This window comes from Nyctibius grandis, chromosome 5 (assembly GCF_013368605.1).
Source record: "Nyctibius grandis isolate bNycGra1 chromosome 5, bNycGra1.pri, whole genome shotgun sequence".
NCBI lineage: Eukaryota > Metazoa > Chordata > Aves > Nyctibiiformes > Nyctibiidae > Nyctibius > Nyctibius grandis.
This window is the reverse complement of record NC_090662.1, coordinates 84597551-84624406: the sequence shown is the minus strand read 5'-3', so window position 1 is coordinate 84624406 and position 26856 is coordinate 84597551. Positions and strand designations below refer to the sequence as shown.

The 26856-nt window shown below is 38.1% G+C and overlaps 1 protein-coding gene across 2 annotated transcripts in view; it reads left to right on the top strand.

Annotated features, from left to right (window-relative positions):
• The window catches only part of GYS2 (glycogen synthase 2), a 44522-nt gene extending 21521 nt beyond the window's left edge, over positions 1-23001 (top strand). For both annotated transcript variants that reach the window (XM_068401613.1, XM_068401612.1), the window contains exons 5-16: positions 1765-1909; positions 6559-6676; positions 7080-7200; positions 9687-9793; positions 13017-13076; positions 13724-13802; positions 14453-14566; positions 16715-16841; positions 18684-18779; positions 20301-20464; positions 21642-21722; positions 22780-23001. In XM_068401613.1, coding sequence (XP_068257714.1) covers positions 1765-1909; positions 6559-6676; positions 7080-7200; positions 9687-9793; positions 13017-13076; positions 13724-13802; positions 14453-14566; positions 16715-16841; positions 18684-18779; positions 20301-20464; positions 21642-21722; positions 22780-23001 — 1434 coding nt within the window. The remainder of the gene's footprint in view (positions 1-1764; positions 1910-6558; positions 6677-7079; positions 7201-9686; positions 9794-13016; positions 13077-13723; positions 13803-14452; positions 14567-16714; positions 16842-18683; positions 18780-20300; positions 20465-21641; positions 21723-22779) is intronic.
• Positions 23002-26856: the final 3855 nt, after the last annotated feature.

Genomic DNA, 26856 nt, shown 5'->3' with positions numbered 1-26856 from the left:
GATGTATGTTCTAGAGAAAAGACCTTATTTTGTGACATGGCTGTATTTCATACACCAAAATTCTCATGGTGAATGCAGAAAATACGATATATGATGACACAACTGAAAAATGGTATCATAATGTATAGCATATTAGGTGGTAAAGCATATTTCCTAGCTTTTCTAAAAATCTCTTTGTCAAGCTTAGAAACTCTTGACATACAGGTTCGTCAATACCCTAGTTTTTCTAGAACTTTTCAGCTGAAATTTTTCAAGACTCCTTTTTTCGTCACATTAAGGTGGCATTTTCAACTGATATAGCAGAAGCCACTTTGCCACCAGCAGTGTAGCACCACTGCAAAATTAGAGAGCTCAGTGGACAAAAGCAGTTAAGATTTTTAGCAAAAGAGTTGTAAGATATCTTTATCTACATCTGCGTCTACATCTAAGATCTATATCTAATATCTATACCTAAGAAAAAAAAAAAATTATTTTCTTAAATCTTGTTCCCTGAAATGGTTCACATTTGCTGAAATTTCTTAAAATATGTTCTGTATGAACCTTAAGCGTGTACTCAGCATGAAAAGTCATGGTCTAAATAGCTTTACTTCTGGCTGAGTTCTGAAGTACTAAAAGCAACTAGCCGTGGCAAAGATCAGATAGTCCTAACTATAGCAAGTGCTGTCTGCCCAGCCTACAATAATGGTTAAATCTGTTATGGTCAATGAAGTTACAGAGTCAAATGCAATCAAAATCAGACAGTGCACCTAGCATTAGGTGGTGATAATGACAGAGCTCATTGAGAGTCATTGTCACTCTCATGTAACTCACACAGTCTATTTGGTGCCCATGCTGTTGACCTTAGGAGGTCAACAATTCTGTTTCCAGAAGTGAAACATCGTGTAAGACTAAGAGGATTGTAATTTAATTGTAATCATTGACACCCCATTAGCATTATTCTTTTTTAGACTACATTGTAGTGATTTTTCAGTGGGCATCATTAGTGAACATTCGAACCTTCAAGCGTGGGCTCAATAGGTATTGTACATTTTCTTCCCATCAGGATAACATAAGCTCAGTAAAAAAAGGGGTAGCTGCAAGATTTAAAGGTGGTTTAGAAATAGTTTGGTCTTATCTATCAGTTTAACTTACACCTGCCTCTAGAAATTAATAGAGTTCAAATTGAAGTAAAAGGAGCAGCAAATAATAGTGGTGAAGTTGGAGGAAGAACATCTCTGAGTATCAGAAAATATCTCATTTTCTATTTTCTTTGTTCCCTTGAGATTTGTGACTGAGTTCTTACATCCTACCTCTCTACCACAATTCCATTTCTCTCTTTCCTACCCATGATTCCCACCATTCTACCCAGTCCCCAGGTTCTCTCCTCATCCCCATTCCTTTTTTTTCTTCTCTCCCCTATACCTCCAGTTACCAGCAACTTCCCTGCTCTCCTAAGTTTTCCAGCAAGCCCAGGTAAGATGCAGCATGACATATTGCCAAGTAGTACAGGTCCTTACCTTTCATGGGATCATTAATCTACGTCTCCGTCCATTGCAGAGCTGCCATTTTTTTTTCACAAACATGCAGGAACTGAGACCTCTCTTGCTCCTTCAAACTTAAAGTTGATAAAATGGTTCAAAAAACAGAAAGACAAACCAACAACATGATCACATGATTCTTGTTCCCTGGGGAAATCAAGCTTAACATGAGAGACCTTCTTTATGGTAATAAGTCTGATGAGTATATCACACAGATGTCTTTTTTGTTTGTTTTATTATTTAACAGTTTGACATTGACAAGGAAGCAGGAGAGAGACAGATTTACCATCGGTACTGTATGGAACGGGCATCTGTACATTGTGCCCATGTGTTCACCACAGTCTCACAGATAACAGCTATAGAAGCAGAACATATGCTTAAAAGAAATCCTGGTAAGACCTGAATTGTTCTTACTATATTTCCTTTGAGTACCTGTATTTCCTCAGATTGAATGAAAATAATAGAGACAAGTCTACAAACATGAAGATCAAGGACACATGCATAGGTATGTCTGGCTACACTACAGAGAATAACCAATTTTCAAAAGAAAAGTGCAGATAATATAACTTGAAACACGTTCTAGTAGCATATGTAATTCAGAAGCAATCAAGTTCAGCACCATTTAATAACGGCTTTCAGTACCATTTCAGGAGAGCATAAGTTTAACTCCATGGATGTTAGGCTTTCTTTGCAAGGACGTCTCAGCTTCAGGAGTTCTGTCTATAGCAGGGTTTCCAGTGATGGTAATATATTCAGGTCAACTGATGAAAGGAGAAGCTGGAACCTTTGTAATACATTTAACGAGCTTTTACAGTGTGAGGTTTGTTGCTTTGCTAGAGGTGAGTGATATATTCTTTTAGAAATGTAGCAAAAAGTTTCATGTGCAAAACAGAATATTAGATGAGTTTTGCTTTCCAATGCTAATGCTGTTTTTCTTTACTTAATATTGAAAGAGATGAGAAGGCAAAAAACAAACCGTAAAACAATACAGTTAATTTCCCTGTATCTCTTACAGCTAGGAGCAGCAGTGTGGTTGTGGCCATCATGATCTTAGGACCTCATGATAAGTTTCATGGATATAATATTTTCTAATAGATGAGGCAGGATGTTTTGAAAAAATAGTCGAGAAATGTGCGCAACAGTTTGTCTGATTTTCCCCTTTGTATTAGTCTAACAAAATACAGAACTTACCAACAAACCTTGTCATAGTCCATGCATGGAGTTTGAATAAAGTCATGATCCCAGTTTGATGTGTCATTAAAGCTCTCTTTAAATCAGCACAGTGCTTTATAAGGACAAGCCACAATACTCCACCTGCAGGTAAGCATCATGGGGAGAAACTGCAAAATAATTTCGAGACTATTTAGCAGATGTGTTCACATCTTGGTTGTTTTAAGTATAGCAATGCTCAAATGACTTTGGAGTGTTTTGGTTTGCTTATTCTTTGTAGATTTTTTTTTTAGGTGAATTGCAGTGCTAATTATAGTTTGGGACTGTTATCCCTGTTAACTTCAATGCTTCAAGCCACATCGTGGTTTATGCATCGAGATAAAAGAGAAGTTGTCCATTGGATCCTTTGTCTCATTCCTGACTAACTATCAATAGGATGATGAACTTAGGAGATTTTTCCTTTTTATTTTGAACATGACAGTCGTATCTTAAAAGTAATTTAAAGTGTTCAGTCATCCTATCTGGGATATTTCTGTAAGGTCTTGTTTTTTACCAAGTGCAGAGCACTTGACCTTTTTGAAGCTGTTTTATATTGGCATGAGGCTTCTCCCCACAACAGCTACTCTTGAAAATCATAGTTTATGTTTTGGGATTTTAGGAGGCTGAAATGGGTCTGAATCCAGTTTAATTTGGGAGAGAAAATCTGCAGACTACTCACACATAGAACATCCATTGAAGCTGAAGAGAATCCATTTACAGAGATTCACAGGCCTGAACATTTTTTTATTATTCTTGCAAGTTGGAGGAAACCAAGTAAATATATTTAATATTTGGGTTAAAATATTGTTGACACATATCATGCTTCATGTTGACAGAGGTACAAAGACATTCAATAGGAATTGGTACCCCAAATTCTAGGAGACAATTATAAATGCAAAATATGTTCTGATGGGAATAAGTACTTTAATAGTTTATTTGACTCCTAGACCACAAATAAACTGTGTAGGAGTCTATTCTCATACTATTTATTCTCTCTGAACTTGTGAAATCAACATAGACATTGGCTGTTCAGAAAGGTCAGCAATCCTTCAGGAGATCATTAAGCTTGAATTCTGCAAAGGAATATGAATACTGAAAGAATTTGTACACTTCTTGATCCACTTTAAAAATAAACTTTTAGAAGGGGGATGCAGAATTGGCACAGTTAACTTTTATTTGCATTTGAATTCATTGAGATGTAAACTTTGTAACAAAGTTGTTAACTAAAAATAATACAGACTGCTGATGATTGGTGAGAGTGTCCAAAACTCCCTGATAAATAAATGCAAGAGAGTGGATGGAAACTGGACAGAAATACTCAGTCAAGGATTCTTACTTTATTGGGAAGAGCTTGAAGTGGTTGCAGTCTCAAAGCTATGTCTTGCATGAGCTAGATCTTCCATGCTGAACAAGAAGCAGGTCAGAGGAAGGAGACTATATGTTGTTGGTAAAGACAAAGAGAAACGGAGGGTGTTTGTGCTCCGTTGACACCCCCACACTCATATGAGGCCACGCAGGGCTTTGTTCAGAGCAGCTCCTAGTGCTAGGCAGCAGAAGATAAGAACACAAGTTTTCTTGTCAGGCCCACCAAGACTCTCCTTTCTTGTCACTGAGAACCAAACCCCAAGTACCTAACAAGTAAAGATTTCTTGGTAAAGGCTGGTCTTCAGTTTGAAATGTGGTATTTCAAGACAGATCTATCGAAATTTTTGGTATTACATGGTATTTTTAACCTAAAGAGTCTCAAAACACTTTACAAGATAAAGAGTAATCAGAGATCACTTACCTGGCAGGCAAATACATATACTGCTAAAGCAGATTGTAAATTTCAAGGAAGTCATTAAAAATGGGCGTGGCATTTGCATGAAAAATGTCAAGCAAGTATACTGGGTAGCATATGGAGAACTGATTGTACTTATTTTAAGATCATCTTGATATGTAATCAACCAAAGGAGCCATAGATGCTTTAAAAATGTCTCCCTAAGTCTCTTTGGAAATAAGAGACAGTTTTGTATTAGGTCAGTTGCTTAATGCTAGACATACAAACCTCTACTTTTAGGGGAAGGAATGGGAAACCCTGAATGTCAGGCATCCTTGACTGAAAGACAGAATCACAGAATCAACCAGGTTGGAAGAGACCTCAGGGATCATCGAGTCCAACCGTTGCCCTTACACCACCCTGTCAACTAGACCGCCATGTCCAGTCTTTTCTTAAACACATCCAGAGATGGTGACTCCACCACCTCCCTGGGCAGCCCATTCCAATGTCTAATAACCCTTTCTGTAAAGAAATTCTTCCTAATGTCCAACCTGAACCTCCCCTGGTGAAGCTTGAGGCTGTGTCCTCTTGTCCTATCGCTAGTTGCCCGGGAGAAGAGGCCAACTCCCACTTCACTACAACCTCCCTTCAGGTAGTTGTAGACTGCAATAAGGTCACCTCTGAGCCTCCTCTTCTCCAGGCTAAACAACCCCAGCTCCCTCAGCCATTCCTCGTATGACAGACCCTCCAGACCCTTCACCAGCTTGGTCGCCCTCCTCTGGACTCGCTCCAACACCACAATAGAAGTAATGTTCGAGTCCTTTAGCAGTGGCAAGCAAGAGACTGTACTCCAATTGGTAACCCTGATGTATGGGAGGGAGTTAACCATGTGCACTGACATCAAAGGAGAAGCCATTTTGTTTGCATGAATGGTATGCAGTAGGGAGTATCTTACTAAAGGTCCTTTGGATGATGGATAAAACTTTTTAAATTACTGAGTTAATGGTTGTGGTTACTAGACACCTGATGACACTTGTCAGGAGAACAAGTATGAAATCGTCACCGGTGTATCCTCTAATAATTAGCACTTCTTGCTTCTTTGAAGATTCTTTTATTTGAAGAATCTCTAGTATCATAAATTAGTATAAGTTTACGGAAGTCAATTGTGTTACTATGAAATACATCTGCTGAGGAACTGGCCTCCCCTTTCATTTCCATACGTGGCTTTCATAAGCCAAATCAAAAGAAAATGGCATTCTTTTCATTTACTTCAACTAGATTTAGGGCAAGCCTTTAAATAGCTGCTCTGCTGTACCAGAAAGGTGAGGAGTGACTGAATTTCAGTGTTTGTTGGAACAAGCTATGTCTATCCTTATAACTCTATGTATATCCTATAACTCTGTCTTAGAAGACACTGGAAATTAACAAATTTTAATTGTAAGATGCTTTGGAATCTTTGAAGAGAGCAGACATAAAAGTGTAAAACATACTGTTCTGTGGCTTTTTTTAGGAGAGATCCAACAGATTACTGAAAGATGGTATTTTAAAAAAGGTTTCTTATATTCCTCCTTTTCTGGTAAATCCTCAGCAGTCTTGACAGAACAGACGTCTCTTGTGCCATGCAGTAAACAAGTCCATAGCACAGCACACTTTCGGCTTTCAAGAGCTTTCAATCTATAGTGATAAAGCAGGCAGCAGTGATATCAAGAATAAAGAGGTAAAGGGCATATTGCACAAAAAAAATATGGCTGTCTGGAGACATTACTTAAGTCTTGACAGGACAAAGGGCATGGGGAGACCTCACTGTTCAGCAGGGTCTATGCTAATGTTGAGTACAGGTAAAAATGGTACAAAGCCACTTCAATGCTAAAGACAGTTGAGTGCCATATGCAATAGCTTTGTAGAGTAAGCTGATGGAGACCATTGTGTTAAGACAGTGCTGTTGTCTATGCATGAGTAATAAGAGTATATAACCTGTTCACATACTGACAACTGAAAGACACATTGGTTCTTTCCTTAAAGATTTCTCTGACTCTGAAGATGTCTACCTCTGCCTTTTCTCTGCTTTTCCAGATGTTGTCACCCCAAATGGCTTGAACATTAAGAAATTTTCAGCAATGCATGAGTTTCAGAATTTGCATTCCATGTACAAGGCTAGGATCCAGGAGTTCATTCGAGGTCATTTCTATGGGTATGCTTTTACTTTTCAAAAATTAGCAGTGGTTGTCCAACACTATTTAAAGCAAGAACCAAAGCAGGAAGACTAACAAGTACTTCACAGAGGAGGTGAAATGTTATCAACTTATTCAAATACCTGTCTGGAATTTCTCAATCAGGCTAAAGGAATTTTAGACACCAGTTCTAACTCTGCTTAACAGATTGTGGGGTCAGGCAGAGGTCTTGATTTTTTCATTATTTATCCAAGGTGCAGTATATCAGATTAAGATAGTCATCTTAATTTGAAGAACACCAGAAAAACCTCACTTTCATTATTTTCTTGGGATAATAAATTCCTCCAGAATAGAAAGCTATTGTGTGTTTTGTTTGATTATATCTTAGAAGTACTTTGTGCTTGTCTGTTTCCTTGGTTTCAGCCACCTTGACTTCAGTCTTGAGAAGACCTTATTTTTCTTCATTGCTGGGAGATACGAGTTTTCCAACAAAGGAGCTGATATGTTTCTAGAAGCCTTATCAAGATTAAACTTTTTGCTGAGGGTAAGAAAGCTTCTGTAAATGTAGATAACATAGAGTTTATGCTGAAATTTACCATACTATGGAAGTCACCTGCAAGAATTTCCATGCCATACTCTCGTTTATAGGAAAATAATTATGGGATATTCAGAGTTTTCATAAAGCTCTCTCCTTGAATCATAAGAGTATATAGTGATCTTAGGCTGCTGAAAAATAATTGATTACATAGTTCAAGAAGTTAATCCATGGTTATCTCCCTTATTTTTAGAGAAAAATACTAAAAATATGATTTAAGAATTTACTCTGAAGGTTTACGTATTAGAAGGCAAATAAAGATAATCCTTTAATGATGTGATTTTAAAATATCTTTTTAAGCAAACTGCTTAATTCATTAGGACCTGACCATGATCTTTTAAATCTTTGAGTATTATTATCACACTGGATGGGAATCTTGCATTAAAATTCACAGTGTGGCAGTGGCCTGATGAATACACATGGGGAAGCCATTCACTTCTCCATGCTTCTGTTTCCTCAGGTAAAAAATGAGTGCAATGTTCTAAATGCCTTTATGGAGTACTTTAATGAAGATAAGACCTAGGCCTTGTAATGGTCAAAGAGCAGAGCACTTACCACCTACAAATGAGGTCATTGAAAATGTCTCCATATGTGTCCCAAAGACTGACACATTTAAAATAAAAAATAAAAAAAAAAAGCTAATCAGTTTTCAGTCATCTAGCAAGGATCAATTGGCTGTTGTCCCAGGCTCTCTCTTTTGTACTCTTATCATTTAAATGATATGGAAAATCTTGATAAAAATCTTTATACTATATTGTCAGCAGGGCTGAAAAAAAATTAATTTTCAAAGCCCTAAGTACACTTGTTCTGCTGCCACCTTCTATTAATACACCATTAGAGCCTGTGGACTTTCTGGAAATACTTAACCCATTCACTCACACAACAGGTCACCTCATGTAACTTAAGTATGTCTTCTACAACTTTGCCAAACAACTGACTTTTGTTGTTTGGCAATGCTATGCAACATCAGCTGCCTGTTAATGGCATTTATGTAGCTATTAACTATAAATGGTGATGATGTGGAAGGTCTTAGAGGTAAGAGGGAAAGAATTGCTTCAGCAATGATTGCAGCAATCACTTATTGTATCCAATGATTTATATGACATCAGTGACAAGCTAGGCTGATGGAAAGTCAAAGGAAGCTGAGGCTAGTTTTCCAAAGCTCTTTAGAACAGTGTACTGGGACTTGCTTCTCCCATAAGCTGAGCCTGGCTTTGTTGCATTGCTGTTCAAAGAACACTTGCTCTGTATTTATTTCAAGAGGTAATTCTATTCGGAACAGCAGAATACTTGTACTACTTGTGAATCTGGGAAATGGTGGTGCTTCTTAAACAAGTCCCAGTGGTGTGCCTGAACCTAAAAAAATACATAGCATGGGATGGAATTATTTTATTTTATAGAGTCCTTTTCCTTTGCTACTTGAAAACCTTACTAACGTTTTGGAAATAAAATATGAATGTTGGGACAGATTGTTAATACACACTGAGATCATAGCATGATGGTCTTTGAACCTGGCTTGAAGAGAAGGAAGGGAAGAACCGTAAAATAATAGACTCCCTTAGGTTATTTTATACTATACATTTCCCTATACCTCAATCTGAGAGAAGGCATGCTAATAGCATGTTTGTGTGTCTAAAGTTTAGAACAGAGGCAATACAAAAGAATTTAATTTTTACAGCTCTGAGAAGAGTTCACCCTTAGCTTTTCTTTAAATAGTTGCTGACAGGAGTACAACCTCGTTCTGCTCCATGTGAGGAATCCCTCAGGGACCCAGTATTCTGAATCTTAGTACACAGGAGAAAGCAACAAGTAAAACTATCTACAAGTAAAGGGTCAGATTTTACAGCAAATGCTTTTTGCCTTTGCAGCAGCTGGATGTGAGAGATGAGCAAGAAGTTACTTGCAGCTTTTTGTGTGTTTGGCAGGTTCTTTGCCAGGGGTTCGGGTAGACAGTAGTTGCTGTCATGCCTCTTTCTGCCCATACCTCTGGGACACTATTACTATAGAAGGTAGTTCTGCTTGCTGGTGTAGGGAATCCCTCACTCCATGCCTGGGCACACCCCAGCTAGTAAACTAACTGCTGATTCCTTTGAGCCAACAGAGTTTGTGTCAGGTGAGAAAAATGTGTGTAGGAGTTTTATTTTTTGCAGTTTATGTTCACATTCTAAGCCATGGCCTCTAAACCATGAGAAGTCAGGAAGATCTCTGTTTCCCGAATTGGAATTGGGTGACATCTGTTTACCTGTATCTATCCTCAGCTGTATCTCTGACTTGACAAAAACTTCATAGCTAAAGGGAGAGGTGTAAGATCAGAGCCCTCCTGGACAACCAATCAAAGGGCATTGGCTTTTCCTGTGACTAATTTGTACTGTTAAATTTGGCTGTGATACCTTGTAGTGAGATTTTTTTTTTCTCTCCATCTCGTGTCCATGTAGGTTCATAAGACTGATGTTACAGTTGTTGTGTTCTTCATCATGCCAGCAAAGACAAACAATTTCAATGTGGAAAGCCTGAAAGGACAAGCAGTCCGGAAGCAGCTCTGGTAATTGCCATTCTCACTGATGGGTTGTACAGTGAATTGAGGAGACACGCAAAAGTTTCTGATCAAGAATAATGCTCTTTTTTTCTCTGCTAAAATCAAGGATTGTGGGTAACTGGAATGTATTTGTGGAGATGAAAGAGGTAGCAATGATAAATAAGGGCAAATATTTCTCTTTTTTTTTGTCCTAGGTTATTTTTAGTAAACTTGCCTTGCCATTCTTTGTAACAAGTTAGCAAATAGTACTTGTTTTGCAGTGACAAAGTAACAGGTTCTAGAAAATCCGGTGTTCTGGATGTCTTCCAACTCTTTCTAATACTTCTTTGGACATGCCATTGAGCTTCCACAAAATAAGGACCACCTGCTAATTTATCAGAGTGAGCTTCTCTGACACCAGTGGGAAAAAGAAATTAAATACATGTCCTCTTTTATTTAGAAATATGAAAATTGTACTGTTTAATCCAGCAGAATAACAGTTGATAACAATTGTATGTAATTTTCTATATAGCCTACAATAAGCAATGGCCATACCCAAGCAGTGAGACTTACAGTTATAAAGGGAAAATTGCCACAGCCCTTCTCAGTTTAGCAGTTTTCATTTTACAGCTTCCTGAACAAAAAAACAAAGCAGGAGCAGGCTTAACCTTCACCTCACTTTAACTGATATGCGATTCTACATAGGAAAAGACACATGTTGTGAGGTACTTCTAAACTGAGTCACATGGCAAAACTGAAGGTTCACATTCATAAAGAAAATCAGTGGTGGGTTATCAAGGATGAATTTTGTTTAAAAAAGTGAAAAATGCCATTTCACTTAATCTATTTGCAGATTAATTTTCTAAGCAGGGAAATGGAAATGTGCACCTTATCAGGCTCTTACCAGGTGTCTAGAACGGTTAAACTCTGCTGCAGAAGTAAGGAAGCTGGTCTTAAAGCTAAGGGATTGAAACCCACAAGACCCAGCTTCTGTTTTTATGCCTGTGTCTCACTGGTTTTAACCTCTTTCTGATGCCAATTCTATATTTATAAAATTATAGAAATCTAAACAACTTAGAGATCTGTAGATCAAAGGCACTGTGTAAGAGAAGGATACTATTTTTCTTGTTATCTCATTAACTGCCTCCAGCAGATGATCTCTGGCTCAGTTTCTGGATATCAGCAATCAAGTTGAAGTCTTTGATTAACGGATACTAAACCTGCACAAAAACAGTGACAGAAATAGTTTAACAAGGATCATTGAAATAATTTAGCTTTTGCCATATCTGGAAAAGAAGACAGATATGAGAAATGTATCTACTCTCTAGATTATCTCTGGAGTCATCACACAGCAACTTCTTGGGACTTGCAGGAAACATTCTACCTGGTTATCACTCTGGAAACAGGTACCATAAATGTAGAGGTTGGAACTATATGTCCAACTCTGGCTTCCTAAAAGTAATGCATCTGAGCTGCCTTCACTGCCAGTGGAGAGTGATGGTTTGCTCCAAATGATATTTCATTCTATACCGCTTCAGGAAGTGTCTAAGATGAGTGAAAGGAATCATCCTCTGAAATGGACTGTCACCCTCTGAGAATGTGAGGAGAATCTGCACAACTAGCTTAGACTGCAGATGGCTAAAGCAGGGTAACATAGCCAGAGTTTTTAATGAGAACTCTGTACACAAGAACTGTAGGAAAATAATGTGAGTGCAGCGAGAAACAAACTTGCAACAAGCGCTTTTGGCCTCTGCTTTGTCTTTGATATAAAGTATGTAATGTTTGAACATAATACAAGAGGTACATATTAAATAAATAATAGATGAATATTAGGAAAGTTTAAATTAAATTAAATATGCAAAAGTTTTTCCCTGTTGTAGCTCTACTACATAGTTATTTCTCTGGTACTCAATAATCCAGGCACAATAGTAACAGTAAAGGTAAACCTAAAGATGTGCAATCATGCACAAAAATGCTGTTTCCAACTATTCTTCCCACTGTGCTCTGTGAAAAGCAAAAGACCCTCTGCATCATCATATGCAGCATTATCATGGTCATAATCTGGAGCTCCTGGATAAAACCACCTGATATCAGTATTACATAATAGTATTAGATGATTTTAAGGATGCCACAGAAAATAAATAGAAGAAGAGGTTGGCACTTATAAAGGAATAGACGATGGATGGCTGGGATATAAAGTCCTTTGTTTCCTCTGCTTCTGAAAAAGCGGTCTATCCTACCCGGGTTAAGTTTTGGATATTGTTCATGGCATGAGTCTATGAAAATATAGTCATGAGGGGATCAGATTTCTGGGATTTGGATCAGTTCGGTTTGACATTTAATTGCTTTATAACTCATCCAATATTAACTCATCCTCTATTGTGTCTATGTGAGCTGGGAGAGAGCAACTAGAAGGTATGTGGATTCTCAGCTTGGTAAAGTTTAGGACTTCACTTAACAAGTTTTGTCTTAGCCCAAAGTATAATTCTTAGAAATCAGAAAGGCAGGAAGAGTTCCATGAAGTGGGTGTTTTACTCAAACTGAGAGTGCATTTTCTATTTTGACAACAGCACTTCCAGCTGTACTTTCACGTTATTTCAACTATGGGCATGATAATATAAATGGCTCTTTGCATTTAGAAGAGTTGTTCACTGAAGTTTTTTCTTAGCTAAAATATAACATTTGTCTGGCACAGGCTTTATTATTAGCTTAAAACATGGCCTGAGCTTTCCAGGAAGTCTTTTGTTTTGCAAACTAGTTTATGTCAAACTACCTTTTAGTCTAACACTTCTTTTCAAAAGTCTTTGAGTTAGGAAATAGGGCAGAAAGTGAAGTGAGAAGCTTGCTTTAAAATCCCTATTTGTTTAACTCTTTTATCTTACATCTTTCTAGTAGGTCAAGTTAAATTGGAGACCTCTAAGTCTTGATTAGTGTCCAATGCTAATGATGAAGTTTCTCTACATAAAGTCATATATATGCTTTCTTTTTCATAGCTGAGATGAAAGTGTGGTCTACTGATCAGAGCAAAATATTAGAAGCAGTCACTAGTGAGGTCTGCTCCAGGCTTTCACAGTGCATTCATCTTTGGATGCAGGTCAAATCCTCAGTTGTGTTGAAACCCATCAGTATGGCTGCTGGCTGGATAAAAACGCTTTGAGAACCAGACCTCTGTCTGCTGCTGCATTCTTGATTTCATCAGTATACACAAAAGCACAATTTCATTTATACATATATTTATTTATTTTCCTAGGGACACTGCACAGTCTGTGAAAGAAAAGTTTGGAAAGAAACTCTACAACGCCCTGCTAAAGTGAGTGTATATATTACTCTGCTCTGCCTTGCAGAGCCACATATTCAGCTGACTTACCTGTGGTGTTTCGGTGCTTCTACTCTTTGTGTAAGAAATGTTGACAGCCATAGGAAGGGCATAGGAGAAGGATATGGGACCCTCTGTTCCATATACAGGTTACTTGTTCAATAGGCAAATGTCAGAGAAAAAATTTAAAGGTACAAGCACCCCATTGTGGAAAGAGTCTTAAGAGACATGGGGGATGTCTAAGTAACACAAAGACTTACTCACTGTCAAAAATGAGCTTCCTCAGCTTAAAAAATTACCAGAGACAAAGTAATATGTATTCGTGGATAGTCATATCCTTTCAAAAGACAGTTGGAAGTGAATGACCCAAAGCACAGATGAGATGACTGGAACTTCAGCAAAAATGACGTGTGTCTAAAACACAGAAAAAAATAATTCTTTAGCTTTTTTGGAAGGTAATTGGAAAGTCAGCAAGTGTATGAGAGAACAAAATGTAGGGAGTATAGAAGGGCCATGAAAACAAAGGATAGATTCATGTTGACATCAGCAGACTTCAGATCAGACCTTGTTTGCCATTTCTTCATTTTCTTTATACAACTGATAAGTCATTTGGTAAAATAGGCTCTGTGTTGCCTCTGCAGAGGAGAAATTCCAGACTTGAACAAGATTCTTGACCGAGATGATATAACCATTATGAAAAGAGCCATCTTTTCAACTCAGGTCAGAAAATGTGTTATTTACACAAACACCTAGTATAAATGATAAACATGACTATGTACAAGGCTTGTGTATGACATACAGTGATATGCATGCATTGAAAGATAAGTTTTCAGGAAATATACTTCTCTCAGTAACATTTAAAGATCAGCTGTGATTGTTTTTAATGAGAGTATGACCCAAACTAATTCTTTTGAGGAATTCATAGATATTCCCCTAGTCACATGCAGGACACCAAAATTCCTAATTCTTTTCTCTGCACTAAGTGTGAACTTTTCATTGTTCCTGAAGCCTGTGTTCTTCCATTTTTATTAAATGCGTAAAATCAGTCTCTTAAGGAGACATAATGTATTGACTAAAAACTTTTAAAATTAAATGTTAGGCCTTTCTAAAAGTTAGTACAAATACATTTATTTTGAGGTAAATGAAACAAGTCCTGTGACAGATTTTATAGTCTCATTTGTGGCCTTAGTTATATAGAAAACAACATTATATGATCGTAACTTTCCTTTCTTCCCTTAAAGTGAAAGGGTAAAAACCTATCCACATCAATGACAAAATCTCCCACTGTCTTCTACTAACCTTAGAAAATGGTAACAGGACTCTTTGCCAGCCCTTTTGTCTGGCTTATGGATCGCCTTTTCTCTCTTTAGCGACACTGTCTGCCTCCAGTGACCACCCACAACATGACTGATGACGGCAATGATCCAATCCTCAATACCATCCGACGCATTGGTCTTTTCAATAACCGGACAGACAGAGTAAAGGTACATTCTATCATTTTAATTTTAGATATAAAATGGAATTTCTTTAAACATCTCAGTCTGGGTCATTAGCAGGGAGAGTGCAGTCAAATTCTTGATAGGCAGTATTATACTAATAGAGTACTTCTTCCCTCTTCCTCCCTTTCCAGGAATAACAACTAGTCACTTCACAGATATCCTCAGCTGCTGTTTAACCAAGTTAGTTTCAAGTTAGAAATCTGATGTTAGGGAATTGTTTTCATTGCTGCCTCCTGCACTGAATGAGGAGCTACTACTCCTGAAATCCAGAAAGTGCCACAGGTCGTTTGCACTCAAATGTAGAAGTCTGTGATAGGTTCATTTGCTTAAAACTGGAGGTCCAGAGTTTGAGCACAGACATTTCTGGAGTATTGGTTCATCTCTTAAGAACAGCACCCTGACACTCAGCATTTGCTGTAGAAGGTAACCAGGGTTTTGATCCTGAGCAGAAATACTTCCTGTTCATGCTGTGCTCGTGTTTACGTCAACTGTTGAAGCTAAATGTATGTCAATAAATCCTTTCCTTACTTCCACGTCTATCTTGCCAGTCCACAGAAATGGTCAGCTCCCGCTTTCACAAGTCTGCCAAAGCTTTTTTGGTCTGGCAGTCTCTGGCATTCTCTCTGTTAACTATGACTATCTCATCATCTATCTATTCAAAGTAGAACCTAAAATCGCAAATTCTTCCTCTTCCAAACCATCTTTTTAAAGTCAGATCCATAGTATCTCTGACAATGACATATCACTTGTTCACAGTGTTTTGGCTTTTAAACTCATGACAATAACTGAGTAAACATTTTCCTCAACTTCCTAGTTGCTTCTTCCTGGCTTAACACATTCTCTGCTGAGCATGTGTCTCCAATGAGCTCTGAGAGCATAACATGGTAATAATATACTAGACGTAACAAAAGTAGGGTGGAAGCATGCACTGTATATAAATGTAATAAAAAATTCCTCAGAACTAACTGCTTGAAGTCCTTACAAAGCACGTAGCATATAACACTGCAGACATATCTTCCTGCTTCTCGGCAGACTTGATTGGCTAGATATAGGTCAAGTTTGTACAAAACTGTCATTACCAGTGGAAAATTACCTGCTGCATAAACAAGCTTAATACTTAATGAGCTGAATGTCATGGACAAAAATTGTGTAAACTTCAAATGGAAAGTCATTTTGAGAGATATATGACATATCCATGCAGACACAGTTAGCATGTGAAAAATAGCCTCAGCAATGCCAATGGAAAATCTTATTTGATTAACTGGGATCAAATAAGCTTACATAATGAGTTTACAGCCCATTTACTGGTTGAATACATTCATGTGTTGATTTACTCAAGTGAGTAGCATGACTATATTATTAAGAAAGGATAAAAGCATATCCTTGACATGGAATAATGGCTGCAGTATGTTTATGTGGGGAAAAAAGCCCAGAAGAGGTTAAACCCTTCCCTCACATTTCTTCCTCCCAAAGCTGACTGGACAGCATACACAAGGCACTTCTTTACTTAGCAGTGGAATATGGGGCAGTGACCCCAAGCTCTGCAGAGTCATGCAGATAAATTAGCTTGGGTCCTGAAAGCGGGATATTAGCCTAAATCAATAAGCTTTGCCTTTCAGCAAGATTAGTTAGCCTAGGCACAGGATTATGATGATGGGACTATAATATGTCGGGTTTCAAAATTCTCTCAGTCCTTGAGAGATCCACTGAGTACCGTAAACATGCCTATATTTCAGTTGGATGCTGTGAAGCTCCTGAGGCCTCCTCTGGAACAAGACATGCCAATACTCTGTGGCTTGGTACAACAGACCAAGAGAACCAATTTAGTATTGCTAAATGCCACAGCCTTAGGCATAATTCTCAATGCACATGGTCTTCCTTGGTCAACAAGGATAAAGCTGAAGACCTGTCCAGAAAAAGGGTTCATTTATCAGTACTATTTCCAGGACAAGACTGCACACAGGCAGGATACATTTTAGTGTGGGAAGTGAATTAGATTACAGATGGGCAAAGCAGGTGCTGTCCAGATACTTATGAAAAGACCAGAGGGAAGGAATTGCTTAAACTTCTTGATAATTAAAATGTATTGATGATGGTTTTCTTTCACCTCTAATGTAAGTTTTGAATATCCAGGTGATCCTACATCCAGAGTTTCTTTCTTCGACAAGCCCATTACTGCCCTTGGACTATGAGGAGTTTGTTAGAGGCTGCCACCTTGGTGTATTTCCATCATACTATGAACCCTGGGGTTACACTCCAGGTAGGCAATCTGTACACTCAACTAAAATGGAAAGGTGAATACCCATACTGTGGATGCAGAATAGCTTTGCAGCCAGTTTCTTCTGGAGTGCTGAAAAAACTCTTTTGGCTCTGTTTCCTCTGCAGTGCAAAGGTCTTATTGCTGGCAAAATTTGGGGGCCAGGTGGTATAAAATGGCACCTACTGACTGACAACTACTCACATTTGTCCCTGCGCTGGACCCTTTCCCATACTAACATGTAATCTTTTGATTTTCTGGGGCTTTAGAACAAAAAATCATTTTTTAAACTTAATTCTTAACTTGATTCAAGGATTTTAAAAGAAGATTTAGAGGAATGTACATATTGAAAAAAGTAGGGCAAGAAATCTGATGCTACCAGCCAACATACTTCAGTGATTTAATTCAAGATTAAAATTAAGTTTGATAGAATTATGTAACACCGTATCTTAAGATATTTACCACAAATACATGCAGTAGTAGAGAATCTCACAGAATGAAATGGAAATTTCTAAAGATACAGAGAGCATGTAAGTTTCTGACTTTAAAAAATTGGCCCCGATTTACAAAAGGCACTTAACACGCGATGAAATCAGTGCAAACTATGAACTTGAATACGTATGAAGATCAAAGCCTAGGTGCCTGGGTTTTTATGTCCTCCAAAATACCTTCTGTAGTCTTGATATACATCTGAAAGTTGGGGTGCCCCTCTGAAAAGCATTTGTAAGCCAATGCTTACAAATCAGAATAGAAATTTTGCAAATTTAGTCACTCTCCAGATCTATTTCTGTCCAAGTAAGAGAGCTATTCAATTCCAAGTAAGACAACTGTCTTGCATTCCAGCAATTTCTCTTCCTGTTCTAATATCAGCTAAGGTATAAAGAAAGTGTGACAGCCAGGGATGATTTTGAAGTGAACATTAAAGTAAACCTGGAGAGAACAAAGTTAGACTGGTACTTAGCAGTTTTGAGGAAAGCTGTGATTTGCACTAGTTAAAAGGGTAGTTTCTCTTTCCATTACTCATGCAAAAGTAATTATCTTCGTTGATACCCATTTAATTCTCCCACAAACAAAAAGTGTTTTTTTAAGATAGATTTATAGCTCTATTTTATAGACAGCAGTTTTATTGTCATATTAATGAAGGCTGTGAAGATAGCTTTCAGCATTTCAAAGACTAGAGTATTTACTTTATCTGCATGCTGTCTTAGGTTAGGCTTAAGCTCATCAGCAAAAACTCTTTAAGCCTGAGTAAAGTTATCCTTACTCACAGTGGTGACAGAAAGAACTACAAAAGACGCATACATTTTCTAATTTTATAAAACTAGATCCACATCTACTTTGAATGCAGTCCTGAGTTAATGATGCGGTTTGTTGGTTTTGTTTCTTGCTATAGGGATCAGTTCACAAACAATGAATATCAAAATGCAAAGTTTAACATGCTCCTCCACTTAAGAGATTTGGTTTTGAAATAGTTGTGAACAACTAATGAACATATGTGTACAACAGGCTTCAATTTAAAATCCAATTAGACAGTCCAGACCATATATTGGGGTTCTCTGTTTCAACACTGTACTCCCAGAAACTTTTCAGTTTAGCTGCTGGGAAACACAAATATATGTGCACAAAAACAGTGTGAAATTTTCTCTTTACAATTTCTTTTTTCTTTCTTTTTTTTTCTTTTTCTTCAAACCCACAACAAAGCATAATAGTTTTCACTTGACTTTTAAGAGCAGCTCTAGTGTTATGGGACCTTCTGTCTTCCTGTTTCTTTTTCTTTTTTCTCTCCAGGTGAAACCATTCAAAGCATATTGCCCTGAAACTCTTTTTGTCTGTTTCTTTCGGCAGCTGAATGTACTGTGATGGGCATTCCCAGTGTAACCACAAACCTTTCTGGATTCGGCTGTTTCATGCGGGAACATGTTGCTGACCCAGCGGCTTATGGTAGAATTTTTAACACCATATCAAAATACCGCCTCTGAGTTAGGAAAGCAAAAAGCACAGCAACGATGCTGTTACTCCTCAATTTTGTGCTTCCACTAGTGCAATGGAGTTCGTTGGGGGAATATATTCAGAGCTCTGAATATCTCGTTATGTCGAAGAAAGCATTCAAGCTTTCATATTTATCCAAACCCTTTCCAGGTTCTCTCTCTTTTGCCTCCCTTTAACCTTTTGCCTGCTTTATCCTTTCAAACTCAGCACTCCTCATACCTACTCTGCAGTCTCCCAGCACTTCCCTTTAATGCCTCTGGTTACAGTGTAACCCTGTGAGCCCTTCAAAAGAAGCAGTGAAAATCTGCTTCTCTTTGAATAGTCCAAGAAGGATGTGCTGGGACTTTGAGGCCAGTGAAACTTGCACCCACCAAACAATGAGTAGATTATCATGTGCACTAAAAAATAAACCTGTGAAAATAAAAGGAACAAAATTCATACAAATAAGAATCTGCTCATAAAGGTTTAGAAATGGTTCACGATTGGAGTGCAGCAAGGAGGAGGGTAGCCAACTCCTGGTGTGTCAAGACAATAATGAAACTCAAACTAGGGCCTCTTTCTAAGTATCTTGGCTTGTCTGCACAATCAGGCAGTGACAGCTCCGCACTAGTACCAACTATGCCCTGACCTAGGGGCAGGGGTAGAGTCAGGTGCAAAATATAGCTATGCCTGCCTGGGTAGACAAGTCTTTGAGAGCCTTCAGAAAGGTCACAGACCAAGACCATAGGTCACTTGCTCTTCTCTGCCAAAAAATAGATGTGAGCTTTGGCATAACTTACTGTACATTTCTAGGGGACACCAGGTACTTCAGTTAAGGTAGTTGTGTGTCTGTCTTGTCCATTAAGACAGCTGAGGTCTAGCACACTCTTCTTCCCAACACCTTGGTGTAAGGAAGGTGGCAAGGATAGGGTATCAATCTCAACAAACTACTTAGAGGTAAAGTTTACCTCGGCCCTCTGTCTGCCAGAATTGTATATCGACTACTGTATGTGAGTTAGCTATCTCTATGGAAACACTTGTATTTCTACAGAAAACACAGCCTCTCTCCTACAGGCTGATTCTGACCATCCACACTTCTAAGTTCTACTGCAAACTAGGAAAGCACTAGATTTTTTTTTCAAGCAGCCTGTATTTCAAAAATTATGGGAGATAAAAATGATATGTCTTTATCCAGAAACTCTTGAATCCTTTTCGACACACACAACAACAATAAAGCCCTGAGTTTTGAATAATTTGCTGATTTTCAGCCTGAACGGTAAAGAAAACTAAAATAAAAAATACATCTTTTTCTGCAGCTTTTCATTCCATCAGAATAGTAACAAATGTTCCAGTTATAGCTGCCTTCTAACATTAAAAAGAACATATAATACATGTAATGTTGGTAAGACTATGTGACAGAAGGTAGAATGGAAATGTAAGAGGTCAGATCCCATATTCAGTTCCTCTCATCTTCATCTTTTTTGTGTCCTTCAGGCATCTACATAGTTGACAGGCGGTTCCGCTCACCTGATGAATCATGCAACCAGCTGACTCAGTTCCTGTATGGATTTTGTCAGCAATCCCGTCGCCAGAGGATCATCCAAAGAAACCGAACTGAGAGGCTCTCAGATCTGTTAGACTGGAAATACCTAGGCAGGGTGTGTGAAACTATGTAATAGAGGTATTAGAAATTCCAGGCACATAGGTCTAACTAGCAGTCTTCAGCATCAAGCTACAATGCAAAGAGACATCCTTGTTTTGAAAAGCACCTTGGTGCTAAAGGCAAAGCCTGCCTTTACACTTCAGTGTAATGCTTCCATTCTCCAGTGGTAAGGAGAGACATGACTTAACTGAGTAGGTTAGAGCAGAAGCCAGTCACACTGAGGTCTTTGTACTCCTTGTGCTAAAGACAATGGAAAAAGCTTGTGTCTCTGACAACACTGGCAATCCAACACTAGGATTTGTGCTACAAAGTCAACTGGACTCTTTCAAAAATTGTACTTGTTTTCCTAAAATGCTCTTGGGCCTTGGGGCTCCTCAACCCTCCTAAACTACCTCTGTGCCTTAGAGGCAAAATAGTGTTTTTAATTTGACATAGAAAACACTGCAGTACCACCTACTAAGAAGACAGTAGCAAAGCAGTATTCTCAAGTTCACAGAGGCAAAGAAGTGGCTGCACATATATCAGTTTTGTAACTATTTTGGACCTTGTCCTGCTCTGATATCTGTGTGAGAACCTTTCTGTTTATATGGTTCCCAACACAGCATAAGACCCTGACACAACAAGCTATTTTTTCTGTGCATGTGATGAGACGTGAATATAGTGAATCCATAAATATTTTTGCCAAATTCTTAAATACCAGGTGTCAGTAAACTCATAAATGTTACTTCTCTGCAACTGTTACACATGCTTCCTGTGCAAGGATGAGTCCAAAGTTTATTTGTATACACACACACACACTTAAAGATGCAGATTTTCCTGGTTAAAAAAGAGCCAGTTATATCTTGAGGGATAAAGAATACCTATCACTCAATAAAAACTATGCTGACTGAGACAAGTGCTGATTTCCATCTTGGTACATCTTAGTCTTACAGAAACCTTATTCAGCTTCTCTTCCAGAGTCTACTTCAGTGTGAATCTAAGATGAATGGCTACTTCACAGCAATGTGTTCATTACAAGCAGCGATATCAGTTAGATTCTCCTTAGCTGAAAACATGTTTAGCCTTTGTTCAGCATCATCTTTTAGAAGATACTCATTTTATGTTCCTTTTTTTCCTGCTTAAATCTACTCAAGACTTCCTTGACTTGTAAAGGCTTCTCTTTTATGTTACAGTATTACATGCATGCCAGACACTTGGCCCTCAGCAGAACATTCCCAGATAAATTTGAGATGGAACCAAGTGCTCCACCAAAGGTAACATCTGCTTTTGGAGATGAGTTCGTCTGCATTTTAGCTACTTTACAAAGCGTTAGCAAATTTTGTTTTAACTGAAGGGAAGAGGAACTCATAGTTAAAAACCCGCAAGTTATAGACCCAGGCTCTAGCCAGGAGTTGTGATGGTATCAGATGCAACCACTAGGCGTACCAGGTGCAATACAGGAACAGTTCTTCAGGTGATTTAGAGTGACCTGGATGGGACTAGTGGGCAGTCACTTAAGACCAACTGAGGAAATGGCCCTTGAAATTCCTATTAGAAAAGTGGCAGCTTCTAATTCTGCTTCTGATAAATACCATGGAGATGTTCTACACAAACCAAATGGAAGGGGAGCTGGGAAAGGATGTTCTAGGGAAAGTGATGCAAAGTATTGCCTTCATCTAAACATGGTATGTGAGGAGGAGGCTGTGGCTGGAGCTGCAATGAGTCGGTTTAAAGGCACACCTTCAAACAGTTCTTGCATAGTGTGTATTAGCACTAATTTGAGAAGGGAGGCTGCCCAGATCCAATGTAAGAACAATGTTATTTGAAACCAAACCTCCAAACACCTCCAGAAAGCAGCTTATTTTTTTAAATAAGAAAGAGAAAGGAGCCTCAGGCCAAAACCCCTTGCTTGGTTCTGGTTTTGTAAATATTGTCATTATAACTAGAAAACTGTTTTAAAACTTCAGATTGAATTCTGAATTTCAATAAGCATATTCCAACTACAGAATACAGAAGGATTTCATGTTGTGTTGGTGGTTTTAAGGCTCAATAAAGATAGTCATATTTTGCAAAAAGCAGTGCTGGAAGAGCAGCATATTGTTTATGGCACAGGCTAAAGATCACTGCCATATAAGCATGTACTTAGTGGTGGAGAAGGACTGAGGGAATCTGGGTTAAAGAGTGCATAATTTCAGAGTGCAGAGCAGATCTAGCTTACATCCCACCATTGGTTTCCTTTGAAGTGTTGATAGCCTTAAATTTGTAAATTGCTGTATACAACCATTGAGGAACACTGTGATAATATATACAACTTGCTTCTCTCTCTGCCAGACGGAAGGTTTCAGGTACCCCAGGCCTTCATCAGTGCCACCATCACCTTCTGTCTCTCAGCATTCCAGCCCTCACCATAGCGAAGACGAAGATGAAGATGAGGATGAAAGATATGATGAGGATGAGGAAGCCGAAAGGGATAGGCAAAACATCAAGTCTCCCTTTTCCCTTGGAGTATTGCCACAACGAAAAAAGAAGCAGCATGGAGAATACAGGAACTGAATTGGTTGCTCTCACCCTGGCAGGGTCTCTCCATCCATTCAACAGTTTTTCCTGTAGGCTTGGCAAATTTTGTGTTAAGGACAGTGTGATATAAATAGAGGAATCTTAAATGTTACTTCAGCTACAGTGTTGGAAAGCCTAGTATTATTTCACCTTGAAAGTAGTTTAAATGACAATTCTTCTGTGCCCTTTTGAGGTAGAAGAGATTTATCAAACTTAATAAACCTAGAGAATGTGACAATCCCCTCAGGAGCTTATACAAACTGCAGATCATACCTTTGTCTACATAATCATCTATATTAAACATAGTCTATACTGATAGCTCCATTATGGGTGTCCCAAATGTATTCCTGCTTCATTTATGTTCCCCCTTTTCCCCTCCTAAACTAACACGAACTTTAAGACAGAGCTCAAAAAATTAGAGAAAAAGTGTTACACTGGGGAAACCTTGGCAGGGTTAATTAAGATACACTGAAAAGAAAATGGTCTTTCTTTTTCCTTATGCTGTTTATTGTAAGCTTACATCATTTAAAACATTTTTTTACGGCACACAGAAGTGTCTTGATCCAGCGGTAAAACATACTTCCTGTGGAACAATATAGTCTTACGCAGTGGGCATTTGAATTTTAGAGTCAAATTAAGTCATCTTTCTGAAGTCATTTAGACCCACAATAAACAGCAGAGCGTTTATTTTCTGATTCCTCTGGTATGTTTTTTTTATTGTTTTCATCTTGTCTTAGATTCTAAGTTTTTTAACAAACTAGTTTGGGAGGAAATTAATGTGACTTGGCTACAGAGAATGACAAAATTTCCTTAAGTAACAGCTTCCACTGCAGACAAACCTATGTGCCATAGAGCAACGTGACAACATTCAAAGATGAGTAACTCTAGTTCTTCCAATTGCCCCATTAGTCCACGTTCTGTTTCACTTCTTCTAGAAGAGACCTAATCATAACAAATAATGCCGGAAATATTCCAAGAACACACCTGCCCCACAGACATAATTTTGAAAAGCACCTGAAACTTCAAAGTGCTTGGGGAATAATTGAACCTCACAACGAGAACTAGACATTTCATTTGCCTTACAGAAAGCTTTCAAAAGTATTTCAATTCCTAGAGATGCAGAGAGGACCTGAACATGCTCTTCAGAAGTAGATCTTGTCATGAAGACATTAGGAAGGAGATTCATCTTTTATTTTAGAAGTTTGTGCATCAAGAATTTATCATGCTGTTCAAGAAAAGACATTCCCAGGAATTCATTCAGACTGTTCTTCACCAGGTAGGACAATGTAAACTTTGGAGGTATTTACTTTCATTGTCAATCCCAGGGGGAGTCTAGATGTCCAACTTTGATTAGACACCTACCTTTCAAACACTTAACCAAAATTTGATGACGTGATTCTTTCTTACTATATGCCATATAGAATAAAAGTAATGAGGTGCCAATTTGTGTTTTTGGCCACTTAACATCAGTTTTAAAATTGGACTTTCATTCTTACACTGATTTGCATACCTGAAAGAATAACTATTCTCAGAAGACAGGTTCAGGCTTTTATGGCAAAAGCTTAATTGGATTTAAAAGGAGTCACTATTTTTTAGTAATTTTAAAAGTAATTAAAACAATGAGTAGTTATTTTTTGTATGAAAGTGGTGAAAGCAAAGATACTGCAAATGTTTTCCTTCATACAGTTTACTAAGTGGAGAACAACTGCATTTTGTGAGTTCAAAACTGTATATTCTTCCCCAAAGTGCTATAATCAAAGTTCCCTTGCAGAGTCAATGAATGTAATGGCTGAGAGTCCCAACAAAAGAACACTTAAAGGGCACATTGATTGAAAGTTAATGTTCTCTTAAAAAAAATTTATTTCAAGAAATCTGACATTATTGCTTGTATTTCAATGCACTGTTGTACTGAAGAAAAGCATTTCACTCCAAATTCCCTGTCATCAAAATTGCATTAGCATCATCTGAGAATGAGCCAGCACTTCTTGTTGCCTAAAAGTGTTCTAGTAGCCACAGGCTGGTGAACATCTGTTTATCATCATTCCAGACCCAGTTGCATCACAGATCTCTACACACATATTGTAAATATTGCTAAATGATGGAGGCACAGCATGGACAATATGGAAAGTGGAAAGGTTTTGCTAGGGTTGCATTAAGACAGCTACACTTGCTCTTTCTAGACAAGTCGCAGAGGAGAAAAATAAGCAACATGTTATGATCCAGGTTGCAGGTTCTCTTAGATGTGCTTACGGTGTTTGAGTTCCCTGGGAAGAGCAGAGAGCTGGCATGACATCTCGCACAAATCCAGCTGTGTTTGTTTCAGCACGTTCACATGCTTTGAGCACCTGCCCAGTGACAGAAAGTGCACAACTTTTGAGATATGACTAACGTCAATACTATGCCCATTCTTCTCAGAAACGGTCCCACAGTGGCCAAAGTGACCTCTGCCTCATGCCTCTAGGCTTATTTTAGTTGTCCTTGAATGCTAGGACTAGCTGTCAGTAGCAAGGCAATTTAACTACAGCAAAACATTTCTGCCTTTTGAATTTGCAGAGTTAGAAGGAACGGCTTTTCATTCAGTCAAGGCGACAGATTGCCTGACTTAAATGCCACACATTTCTAACAGTTACTGACATCTGACAAGCTTGGTAGCAGCTATCTGTTACATAAGCGATTAACTGCCAGGTTGAAAATATTAGGGTTTCACAAACAGCTCACCAACAAGGCAGAATGTTTATTCTATTTAATGATATTTGTAAAGAATTGTTTAAGCTAGTGAGCTTATATATCAGGAATATATACAAAAATCAGTCAACTGGGAATGTGATTAGTACAGTTTTTGTATCTCTGGGACATTTAGAGGCATATGAATTTCATGATACTAATAAACCAAAGGATGTATAAACCTTCTACCTTTTGTCTGAGCACTGACAGATCATACTGTAAAATATGCTGAAAAATAACTTAGATGCATCTGAGATATTCAGAGTACGCTTGAAACAAAGAGCAATTAAATTAATGAAAAGATTCTGGTGGATACCTTTGGTCTTTAGGTGAAGTTCATCATGAATGCATTCTGTCATACAACACATACTGCTATTTCAAGATGTATTAGTGTTTACAAATGAACAAACAAGGACATTTTGATTTCTCCAGTTATTTTCCTCCATGAAATTATATAGATCATAAACAATTACTGAAAGTGCCTGTAGTCCCATGATGGAAATTAATTCCTCTATTGCTTCAGCTGAATTTCTTTGTGTTGAGGAGAAGCAACATTATAGTTAGTGCGAGTTAATAAAATTAATCAGCAGTGTCATGAGAAAGACCAGAGGAAAGTAGCATTAAAAGATGAAGAGCACTACTAGGGTTAAAGGTTAAAAAAATAAAACATAGTTGCTTGGACACAAGAAACGTGTGGCTACTTTTTAATTACATGAGAACTACAGCAGGCTTTCCAGTTAGACCACAAAACTACATAAATAATGTTAAATATATCCTTATCAGCATGGAATGATAATTAACTGATTTATGTATAATTCCAGTTTTGAAACTCAAAACCAGGCCAACAAAAAAGTACAATAACAATGCAATTAATATTCTGTGTGCCTGTTGTCATGCATGAGACTAGTTGTATACCTAGTACACCACCACTAGCTCCAGCGGTTCTGCACCTCCTGACCACAGTGGTGACTTTATGCCATAGTCATTAATGAGGCCCTGATCCTGTAAGACCTATCCCCATACTGTCTTTATGTGGTGGGACTTGCTCAGTAGGATTGTTCAGAGCATACATTTCTGCACGCGTGTAACTGGGGCAGCACTGAGGTCTATGTAAGTGCTGTTGCCTAT